The 11,327-nt window shown below is 68.6% G+C and overlaps 1 protein-coding gene across 1 annotated transcript; it reads left to right on the forward strand.

Moving 5' to 3' along the window:
* The first annotated feature begins 2,370 nt into the window (after window positions 1–2,370).
* OTX1 (orthodenticle homeobox 1) lies at window positions 2,371–9,111 on the forward strand. Its single transcript, XM_025992716.2, has 5 exons — window positions 2,371–2,458; window positions 2,820–2,888; window positions 4,415–4,622; window positions 5,520–5,671; window positions 6,774–9,111. Exons 3-5 carry the CDS (start codon window positions 4,526–4,528, stop codon window positions 7,587–7,589), a joined length of 1,065 nt encoding a protein of 354 aa, XP_025848501.1. The 5' UTR covers window positions 2,371–2,458; window positions 2,820–2,888; window positions 4,415–4,525; the 3' UTR covers window positions 7,590–9,111.
* The last annotated feature ends 2,216 nt before the right edge of the window (window positions 9,112–11,327 follow it).

Below are 11,327 nucleotides of genomic sequence, written 5' to 3' on the forward strand. Positions count from 1 at the left end.
TCATTAGAGGGGCGCGGGGGGGCCGTGCTACTCGATACGTCCCAACTTCCCCGAGACCGCGGCAGCATCTGGAGCGACAGCGCCGGCCGCCCGCGAGGCGGACCCTGGGGACCGCCGGGCACATTCCTGCGCGCACGGCCGCCCCGCCGCAGCCGCCGGCGGCTCGGGGCCCGGACGGGGCAGGCGCGCGGCGGGTGGCGGGGCCGCGACCGGGGCACGCGGCCGGGGCCCGGAGGGCTGCGCCGGGGCCCGGGGCGCGCAGGCCGGGCCGGGCCGGGCCGGGGACGCCCGCGGGGACCTCCCCGCGAGCCCGGGGCCTCCTGCCCGCGCCTCTCCCCCGCACCGCAGGCGGGGTGCGCCTCACTCCGTCCTGCAGACGCTGCCCGTCGCGGGGGCTGCGCCCCGGGGGCCTCCGAGGACCCAGGACTTGTGTCCCCGCCCGGGTCAGCGCTGCGCTCTGCGCAGTTTCTTTTCCTCTTAAAGCTTTTTCTTTCCTGTGGTTTTTTTTTTTTTTTCCTCCCTTTTCTCTCGTTCTTTTATTGTTTTCTCTCTCTCTCTCTCCTCCCTCTGTGTGCGTGTGTGTGTGTGTGTGTGTGTGTGTGTGTGTGTGTCTTTCTTTCCCTTTTGTGAATGGGCTGCGGTGTCTTTGTTCTGGAGAGAAGCGCCCGTGTCGCTGACTTTTGTGAACCAGAGAAGGATCTTGTAAAACCTCCTTTTCTCCTTCATACTCGCCCCCTCCCACCCCTCCTCCTCTGCCCCTTTGATTAGATGTTCCCTCATCGTACCCCCCCCCCAACAAAAAAAAAATGTAATTTCGTTGGTCTGGCGGCCACTTTCTTTGAACATTAGCTCGCTTTCAGCTCCAACTTCAATTAGAAGGAGTTGATTTTGAGAGATCAACAAAAGAACCGACCAAAGCCTTATTAAAGGTCCTAAGAAGATCTCCCGGGCCCTTTGAGAAGCAGTTAAGGAAACAGTGTGCCCTCCATCATATTCTGTTACCGTATTTTATTCGGGCTCCAAAGGAAAGTGTCGCTTGGGGGAGGGGGAAGTACTTTGATGAGCGGCGGCCTCGGCCCCTTCCGATGCGGGCTCCCCCTTCCTCGCCGCCGCCTCCGCCTCGCCCCGGCCCGTCCGCTCGGGGCCCGACCTCGCGGCCCCGGCGGGCGCTCCCACGGCGCGGCGCCCCGCGGCTCCCGGACTCGCCCTCGCGCTCACTCCTGCTCAAACTTTTCCCTCCGCCTGCTGGGATGCAGGGGAGGGGGCCTAGGGAAGCCGGGGAGGAATTCCTCGAAAGGGACCCAAGTGGTGCCTAATACTCAGAAGGAGGTGCCGCCAGGAGGAGCCGCCTGGCTCAAGGTTGGGGCGAAACCTTCTTGGGGGGTGGGGGCGGGGGCGCTTGGGGACGTCCGGCAGGCACGCGGGCTTGAGAAGTTTGTTCGGCCGGGAAATGGGCTTCGCCGGTACGAACAATCCGGGGAGACGGCCCCGAGGAGGCTCCCTCCGCGGCGCGGGAGGAGGAGGCGGGGGTCTGCCGCCCCCGCCCCCGCCCCCGCCCCCGGTGCAGGGCGGCCGCGGAGGAGGCGGGTGCGGAAGGGAAAGTTTCCCGTTGAGACCTCCCGGGGCGGGAGGAGAGCGGGCGCGTCCAGGGGCAGCAGCCGCGGGGCTCCGACGCCCGAGGAGCCGCGCCGAGGGCGGGCGCGCGGGCCCCGGGGGACGCGCAGCGGCGGGGGAGCGGCGGGGCCTCCCCCGCGGGGGCCGAGCGGGCGCGGGGCCCGAGGCGCCCAGGCGGGGTCCGCGCCCCCCGCGCCCCGCGCGCCCCCGGCCCCCCGCGCCCGCGGCGTCCGTCTGCAGGTGGCGGCGCGGGGAAGGGGGCGGCGGGGCCCGGGGCGCGCCGGGGGGAGCGGGGCCCCCACTGCCCTGCAGCCCGCGGCTCCGGACTCCCCGAGCGCACAGCCCCGCCGCCGAGCCGGGCGGCGCGCGGGAGCGCCCGGGAACCGGTCCCCCGGCCCCGCGTCTGCTCCCCGCCACTCCCTCGCGGGCGCCGACAGGGCGAGCGAAGGGCGGGGACCCCCCCCCGGGCCGGCCTCGCGCCCCGCGTGCCCCGCCGCCGACGGGCCCTGGCGCTGCGGCCGCTGTCCTCGCCTCGCTCTGCGCCGCGTTTGCCAGCCCAGCCCTGGAGTTAGCGCGCGCCCGGGGCGGGGCGGGCGGGCGCCGAGGGCGGGGTGCAGGGGGCGGAGGAGGGCGGGGGCGCGCGGAGGTAACCCCCGGCTCGGGCTGCCATTGCCCGGCGCGCTGTCACTCAGCCCGCGCGGGCCCGGGGATTGGCAGCTCGGCCCCGTTACGCACTCACCTCGCGTTCACATACCCGGGGAGGGCAGTAGAAAGGTGATCAATCTTCATCAGGCTACATTTCCAATCACCTAAACAACCCGGCAAGACAAGCCGCTCCGACAAGGTAAATCGCTTGATTTATTTAGTTTGCAAAGTGCCTCGGCGGGACCCCCCGGGCCCCCGCCGCCTCCGCGCCGCACCCGGACTGCGACTGCAGCCTCGAGCCTTCCCCCAACTCGGCGCCTCTCGCCCCCGCCCGCCCACCCCCTGCGGCCCCTCGGCGCGGTCCCGGGCGACGTGGGGTCTCGGGGACGCGTGGGGCTTTGCAAACAAAGTGTCTGTGCAATAAAGTGAAACCTGGAGGGACCCGCACAAAGCCACCGGGAAGGAAGAGAAGGCAGGAGGGAAGTTGGGGAAAGCGAGAAGCCCGGGGAGCCGGGCCCCGCCGTCCGGCCCGGCCAGTAACCCGCGCTCTGTCTTTGCAGGTTGGCTGCCCCGCGGGCCTGCGCGAGGGCGCGAGGTAGATGGTGAGCGGCCCCGGCAGCCGAGGGCAGGTAAGCAGACAGCGCGGGCCGCCCTGGCTCCCACCCCCGGCCCCGGGCCGGTCCCCGCTTCCCAGGGCCCCGGCAGGTGGGCGGGGCTGGGGGCGGCCTGGCTCCCCTCCGGGCGCGCGGAGGACCCCCGGCCTCCGCCGCGGCCCCGCGCGCCCTCCCCCGCCTCCTCCGAAGTCAGCGAGCTCAAGTGCTAAGTTTGAAGAAAGTCTTTGGAAACTCGCGCTGCAGCTCGGCAGAGGCGCGGCGGCCCGGCGTGCCCCCCTCTCTGGGCCCCGGAGCCCCGGGCCGCGCCTCCTTCGCCCCCTTTCCCTGCCAGCTGGGGTCCCCCGGCCCAGGCCGTGGGGCCTGGGGAGGGGCGCGGGAGGCCGCCCCGGCTCTCCCCGCCCTCCCCGAACTGCCCAGCCCGGCCCGGGCCTGCTTTGAATCCCCCGCGACGCGGGGTGCAGCGCGGGGTCCCCTGGGGCCCCGGCCGCGCCCCGCAGCTCCACTCCCTGCCCCTGAGAACGGCGCCTGGGGGGAGGCGAGCGGGGAGCCTGGCTTCGACCTGGCGGCCCGGGTCAGCGCGAGCTGCGCCGCCGAGGCCTAGTCGCGTCGGCCCTGGGCAGGGTCCTGGGCCGCGGGCCGGGCGGGCGGGATACAGGGGAGCCTGAGACCCGCGGGGGCGCGGCGCCCGGGCCTCCCCGATCCGCGACCCCTCGGGGCGCCGGGCGGGCCGCCCTCCGGCCTCCGCAGCCAGCAGCGGGCGGAAAGCAGCGGCGGCGGGCGTTGCCGGGGAGGGGGCCTGCGGCGGGGCCTGGGCGCCCCTGACCCCCCGCCGCGCCCTGGAGCCCCCCGGCCCCGCGGCCGCGTCTCCTGGCCGCCCGTGGGCCCGGCCTGCTACTGCGGCCCAGGTGTGCTGGGCTCCCCGGGGAGCAGCCTCTCCGCGGCCGGGCGCAGGGAGGTCAACTGGCAGGGTGGCCGCGGGCCCGGGGGCCCAGCCCCAGGGGGAGGCCCTTGCAGGAGCGCACCCCAAGTGGGCCCTGCCGCCCAGAGAGGCCCAGGTGCCGCTAGCCCCCCGCGGCGCCTCACCTTAGCTCTCCCCGACCCGCCACCTTTTCATCCCGCTTTTCAAAAACATTTTGAAACGAAACGAAACAACCTCTGGTGCCCTGGGCAGCCTGCCTCACTGGCGCCGAGTAAACGTTTGCTCCTGCGGTATGGAGGCCGGCTCCTACCCGACCAGAATCTGGCCTACACTTGGGACCTTGCACGCCCGGCCTTTTAGGCCCTCACTTTCCAGCTTGGCCCTGCTTTTAGCCTCTCCGCACTCCTAGCGACGCCCCACGAGGGTCTTTTGCCCATTCCACGCCTGAGAAGAGGCGATGACGATCCAGAAAAGCTGACTTTTCAAAGAAGCTGTGGTCTTCCGGCCAAGGCCTCGTAGAGCCAAGCTGACCGCCCTCCCCAGCCCCGGCTGCTCGCCTGCGACCAGACCAGGAAACCGAGATGGCTCCCAGTCCCTGTTTACCTGTCTCCTGTCTCCATAGGCCGGGCCCCCCCGACGCAGCAGAGTTTGAAGGACTGCGCAGTGGGAGCCCCGCACTGCGCCTGGCCCCGGCCCCCTGGATCCGTCCGGGCGCCTCCACCCGGCTGTTAGCATGATGTCTTACCTCAAACAACCCCCATATGGCATGAACGGGCTGGGCCTGGCCGGGCCAGCCATGGACCTCCTGCACCCTTCCGTGGGCTACCCGGGTGAGCACCAGTCCCTGCCCCCAGCCCCTGCAAATCTTGGGGACGCCCCGACTCTTGAGTTTGAGCGCACACTTGGTGTCTGAGCAGGCCCGGGGAGTCGGATGGCGGGTCTGCCTGCAGTGCTCTGCACGCTGCAGGCTCACAGGGCAGTGGCGGGGGCATGAGGCAGGCCAGGCCAGTGAAGCTGGGCAAGCTCTCTCGTGGTCCCACCACCAGCACAGGGCCCATTTACCCAAGGATTCGTTTCTCATGGGTGGCTTTTTTGGGGGGGGGGTGTGTGTGTGTGTCTGTGTGAATCTATTCCTTTCCTCCCAATGTTGAAAGAGAGATTTGGACACTCTAGGCCCTGACAGGAAGGGCCAGGCTTTTCTTATGGGAAGTGACTGGCTGAGACGAAGAAGAGGGGCTCTCCCTCCCTAACTGAATTGTCCTCTACATCCGTTGTCTGCACCAACTTTTGCACCGTGGATGTGGAAGGCCTGAGCCGCCTCCCCCCGCCCCAGCTCCCGCTCCTTCATCTCCACTTGTTCCCTGGGAAAGCGTTTTCCAGGTGGTGTGTCTGCTCACCCCTTTCCCATCCTCCAGCCAGGGGATGTGTTGGGGGGGAGGTGGTGAAGGCAGGGAAATTGTATAACTTCTTTTCCTTTCTTAACCTCCGAGAGGCAGGGAAGGGGGCAATTCTGGAGTCTTGACGACACTGGTTCCCAGTCGCACACATGCACTTTCTCCCACCTGTGGCCTCTCAGGCTCGGCCTCCTGGGGGAGTTTTCTTTCGCTTGGAGCTTGGCTTGCTTTTGCAACGGCCTCGCACAGAGCCCTGCCAGGGGCCTGTCTGCGTCGTCTAGCGCGGTCCGCGTGGCCACCGCTGACCCGAGGCGCCCCCGCGTGTCCCCTCAGCCACCCCGCGGAAGCAGCGGCGGGAGCGCACCACCTTTACACGCTCGCAGCTGGACGTGCTGGAGGCGCTCTTCGCCAAGACTCGCTACCCGGACATCTTCATGCGCGAGGAGGTGGCGCTCAAGATCAACCTGCCGGAGTCCAGAGTCCAGGTGCGCGTGCCCAGGGCTCCGGAGTCGGGCCGGGCCCTGGGGCAGCGGGCTGGGGAGGGTCGGGGCGGCCGGCGGCGGGGCGGGCCCGGGCGGGCCAGGCCCTCTCCGACTCCCCCTAGCGCCCGGCCCCGCTGGAGGGCCCGCTCCGAGCCCTGCCCTGGCCGCCTCCCGCGGCCGCCTGCAGCTGCGAGTCCTCGGGCTGGGGCTGTCGGGAGGGCCTGCGGGGCTCCGAGCGCCAGGCGCCGGGGTGCTGAGTTGGGCCTCCGCCCTCGCCCCGCGTCCCCGCGATCCTCGAGGCGGCCGAGTGGGGCTTGGCCGGAGCCTGGCGCCCTGTCGGGGCGCGCCCCGGGGGTGGCGCAGGTTTGGGGAGACGCTCCCTTCGCCCCAGAGGATGCCAAACGCAAAACCCGGCTACGGGCCTTGCTTGCTTCTGGTTTTTGCGATAAAAGTCCTGTTTGGATTATAGCTCCGACCTCTCCGCAAGGGCCTTTTATCTCGCCTCCCTTGCCCTCGAGGCCCGGGAAAGAACCGGGAGAACGCCCTGGCCCTGTGCCGGGGCCCTCCAAGGGGCCTGGGAGCTTTGTGCCACTTGGCTCCCCACTTGGAGCCAAGACGCCCAACGAAGCTGTGCTCGGGCTCGCTCCCGGGGCGCCCCGAGGGCACGGCCTCTGGTCGGCCTCCCGGCCTGCCGCCGCCGCCGCCCAAACTCCCGCCGGGCCCAGGCCCGGGCCTCCAGGGCCGGGCTGGCTCCCCCTGGGGCGCGGTGGCCGCCCCGCCCCGCGGTGCCCCTCGCGCTCCGCCGCGTCGCGCGCCCTGCTCAGAGCGGACGGGCCTCCCCGCGTGCGCGGGGCTGTCGGGGAGCGGCCAGCGGCAGCGGCTCAGAGCTCAGAGAGGCCCGGACGTCAGCCGGACGGACCAGACGTTCCGCCCGGGGGCGGACTTGCGCTGGGGGTGGGAGGTGCACAGCCCCACTTCCCGGAGGAGGATCCTCCACCGGGAGGCTGGCGGGGCGGGGGCGCGGGGCGCGGGGGCTGGCCCGGCCGGGCGGCGCGCGAGCTGCGGGGGCCCCCTGACCCGCTCTTCCCTCCTCGGGCCGCTGCAGGTCTGGTTCAAGAACCGCCGCGCCAAGTGCCGCCAGCAGCAGCAGAGCGGGAGCGGGACCAAGAGCCGCCCCGCCAAGAAGAAGTCGTCGCCGGTGCGGGAGAGCTCGGGCTCGGAGAGCAGCGGCCAGTTCACGCCGCCCGCCGTGTCCAGCTCCGCCTCGTCGTCCAGCTCGGGATCCGGCGCCTCCGCCAACCCGGCGGCGGCCGCGGCGGGCCTGGGCGGGAACCCGGCGGTGGCCGTCCCGTCGTCGCTGAGCACGCCGGCCGCCTCGTCCATCTGGAGTCCGGCCTCCATCTCCCCGGGCTCGGCGCCCGCGTCAGTGTCGGTGCCCGAGCCCCTGGCCGCGCCCAGCAACGCGTCTTGCATGCAGCGCTCGGTCGCCGCCGGCGCCGCCTCGGCCGCCGCCTCTTACCCCATGTCCTACGGCCAGGGCGGCAGCTACGCGCAGGGCTACCCCGCGCCCTCCTCTTCCTACTTCGGCGGCGTGGACTGCAGCTCGTACCTGGCGCCCATGCACTCGCATCACCACCCGCACCAGCTCAGCCCCATGGCACCCTCCTCGATGGCCGGCCACCACCACCACCACCCGCACGCCCACCACCCGCTGAGCCAGTCCTCGGGCCACCACCACCACCACCACCACCACCACCACCAGGGCTACGGCGGCTCGGGGCTCGCCTTCAACTCCGCCGACTGCTTGGATTACAAGGAGCCTGGGGCCGCCGCCGCTTCCTCCGCCTGGAAACTCAACTTCAATTCGCCCGACTGCCTGGACTATAAGGACCAAGCCTCGTGGCGGTTCCAGGTCTTGTGAGCCCAGGAGTGGAAGGAAGAAGAGAAGAAACGCAACTACCTGCGCCCTCCGCGGTCCCCGTCCTGTTGCTGCTGCTGCACCGCCCGCCTTTGCCTCGGCTTCTGCAGACCTGAGTTCTCGCGCCCCTAAAGATGCCCTTTGCCTGCACTGCCGCCCTCCTCGTTCCGCCACTTGTTCGGGGGATGTGCAGACCCGCCCACCCCTCGGATGGGGAGACCGGTGCCCCGGCCTGGCCCGCAAGTTCTGCCCACGTGGGGAGGGCCGTGCGCTCTCCCCCGCCTGCAGCCCCAACGAACTCCTCGGCCACTCTCTTCCAGGCTCTCTGGGCAGTCGTGACGCACTTGCAGCCTTCGGAGGCTCGTTGCTCTGACTCGCTGTTTGAGCCCTACACTTTTATTTATTCTTTCTGGACGCTGGAGTCCCTAACTGGCATGTGTCTGCCCTCTGGAGTGCACCCCCACTCTGCCCCAAATCAGAACAACTTCTGAGTGTTTCTCGATTGCAGACTACCGCTCCCTCGGCTGCCCTCGGCCCCGCTCCCCGCCTGCGGGCCAGACCCTCCCGGCGCGTTCTGCTCCCCGGCGGGCCGCGCTGGGACAAGGCCCCAGGGAGGAGCGCGCCCCCGGCCTCTCGCGCACAGCCCCGCCCTGCGTAGAACTGGCTCAAGCTTCCGCCTCGGCGGGAATGCTGTACATAGTCGGTCCGTTCCAGGGACCACTTAAACTTTTTAGTTGCTGTTGGTTGAACTGAACATATCTCGTCTTAGCGCCCAGGAAATAGAACTCTAAGATATATACAGCATATATATACATATATATACACACATATATATAAAACAAAAGCAAAAAATATTTTCCCTCTGTCCCCCTTCCTCTCTCTTCCTTAAACGATGGCGCTTTTATTTTTTATTTTTTTTTTTTCAGTTGTTGCAAAGCCGACCTGCCCTCTCACACCTTCTCCCTCTGTGTATTTATTAACGAGAACCTTCTGGTTCCAGGAAGCTGGGCGCGGAGGGTCGGGAGGGTCCAGAGAGTGTGGAGGCAACAGCCAAGTCAGGGTGCAGGGAAGGGGGCTAGGCCGGGCGGGGACGTAGGACCGAGCCCTTCCCCAGGTCGAAGCACAGGGTCGCCAGTTCTGGTTTAGAGACCAATCACAAAAGAAAACAAAACAAACAAACAAACAAAAAAAAAAACAAATAAAAATACGGCATTAAGGAAAAACAAACAAACCAACCCAGGCCCCAAGCCCCAGTTCCAATTCCTCTGTCGGCTTCTCTCTCTTTAAACAACCCTGTTTTGTCTAGTGAGTTTTTAGTGCACCTTCTTCCTCCGAGATCTGCGGAGAGCCCCGCGCCTGTGTATCAATTTTGGCTTTGGCCTTTTCGTCCAGTAGGTGGGAAAGTAATTTGTAAATTTGATTTGTCCGATGTGAAGATCACAAATTACTTGTTGAAATGTAAGGCAGTCCCCCTTCCTCCCCCTTTATCTACATTATTTCCCGAAAATAAATGCAAATTAATGAACGGCTTGTCAGTGTTGCTCTTCTGATTCCAGCCCCAGGTCCTGGTCTCGGGGAGCCTAAAAGGAGAGGAAACTCTCGAGTTAATACCCTCGCGTGTTAATGACCTGTGTGAAGCAGGAGGCCGAACGACAGGGAGGGAGGAGTGTCCAGAGGACGTTCTCTTGGGGAGGGTCCTACCCTCCCGGTCAGCTGGGCCTCTCCCCCCCCCCCCCCCCAGGCGTTTTGACCCCGCATCCCCTCTCGCCTTCCAGGACAGAGACAGGTGTCAGGACTCAATTCCCGAAGCAATTCCTTTCTCTTCAGAGGCAGGAACCTGGCACTGATTTCTTCACCCTAATTGCCTGCACCAGACAGAGGAGGGGGAGGGGAAGAGGGTCGGGAGGCGGGAAAGGATAGCTCTGTAATGCTCTCAGAGCCGAGCCAAAAAGGAAAAGAAAACAAAACGACAAAAAAAAAAAAAAAAAAAAAAAAAAAACCCGATCCGTGTCCTGCATGTTGGCAGCAGACAACCCTCCTTTCTGCTGAGCTGTCCCGGGTGGCTTCGCGGCGGCTGCGGGGACCGAGTCGTTCCTCCCACGTGCTGGGTCCCTCCAACCCTCCGGCTCCTGCCGGGAGGAGCCAAGTGGGCTTTTGCGTAGGGCGAAGTTTCTTGAAAACGCAAACGTAAAGAGAAAACCTAGAAAAGTCGAGCGGGACGCGCGTCTCACTTCGGCGGGGGAAGAGGACGGGGTCGGGAGGGAGGGACGGTGGGGCCGGGCCGGGAGGTGCGAGCGCCGGCCTGACGCCTCCCGCCGCACGTTCACCGGGAGGGAGATCGGGGACAACGAAAAGTTCCCTGCCAGGTGGCCAGCGCCCCCGAGTCCTTGCCCTCCGCGTGAGGCCCGAGAACACGACGCGGGGCGCGTTGGGAGAACGACCCCGGCTCGGGGGCTGCGAGCTCCGGGGGCGGGAAAGGCGCCTCGGCCGCGGCCTCCCCGCGCCCGGGCCCCGCAGGCCCCGCAGGCCCCGCCGCCTCCCGCCTCCCGCCGCGGCGCAGGCCCCGAGGAAGACCCCCGCGCGGGGCCGGCCGCGCCCGCGCCTGGAGGCGGAGCCGGGGAGCGCCCCGGAGCCGGGGCCCCTGGAGCGGGGCGGCACGTGCGGCCCGGCCCCCCCACCCCCTGCAGCCGCGAGGCCCCGGCGCCGGCGCCCCCTCCCCCCGCGGCGCCCCGGGGCCCAGGCGCCCCCCTGGCGGCTCGGGGGAGCGAGGCCCGGAGCCCGGCGCGGCGCGCTCGGACGGCTGCGGCCTCGGAGCCACGTACTCAAGCCCGGGGCCGCGGGCTCGCCGCGGGGGCTCCCAGGTCCCCCGACGCCGCCGAACTTCACACCTGGCGGGGCGCCCCGGGCCCGGCCGCCCGGCGGCGTCTAGAAGCTTCGGCGCCTGCGTACTTCGCCGCCGGGGCCGGAGCTGGCGCGCGGAGGCCCCGCGGGAGTTCCCGCCCGGGGCGCGAGGCTTCGAGCAGAGGCACGTGCTCCGCCGGGGCCTCCCGGGCCTCCCGGGCCTCCCGCCCCGGCCCCGCGCTGGGGCTCCGCAGGCCGCCGGGCTCGGGCGCGAGGAAGAGCGGGCTGCAGCGCGGCGGCGGGGGCGGCGCAGGGCCCCTCGCGGCCCCCACCCGGTCGCCTCCCGGGGCGGCGGGGCCCGGCCTCGGGCTCGGGTGTCGCTGGCGCAGGTGAAGCCCCGAGCAGGCGGAGCGGGCGGAGCGGCGGGAGCGGCGGGAGCGGCGGGAGCCGTCCAGGCGAGGAGCGCGGCCGCCCCGCCGCTGCGCCCCACGAGGCCCCCGCGCCCGCGCCGCTCCGCCCGCCCGCCCCGGAGCTCAGCCCGGCGCGGCCCCGTGACCCGCGGAGCCCTGGGCCCGGGCGAGGACAGCGCCGGCCGCGCGGGCGCCCGTCGGCGGGGACCGTGCAGGACTCGGCGGGCTCCTGAGACGAGGGAGGCGCTTCTCTAGATTGTGAAAACAACAACAACAACAACAAACACAAAAAAAAATTTTTTTTAAAGAAAGAAAATCCTTAAAGCCAGAGAGTATTAACGCACACAGGTCAAAAGACGCTGAATGTCAAATTCAGGGCTGCTACGTCATTGGGAGCAAAGAGCCGCGGTTTGGTTTATTGTGTCAAGAGCCGATGATTACTTTTTCCACGTATTTTGTTGAAAATAGCACTTTCACAAATAAACTCCTT

The sequence above is a fragment of the Vulpes vulpes genome, chromosome 16, assembly GCF_048418805.1.
Source record: "Vulpes vulpes isolate BD-2025 chromosome 16, VulVul3, whole genome shotgun sequence".
NCBI lineage: Eukaryota > Metazoa > Chordata > Mammalia > Carnivora > Canidae > Vulpes > Vulpes vulpes.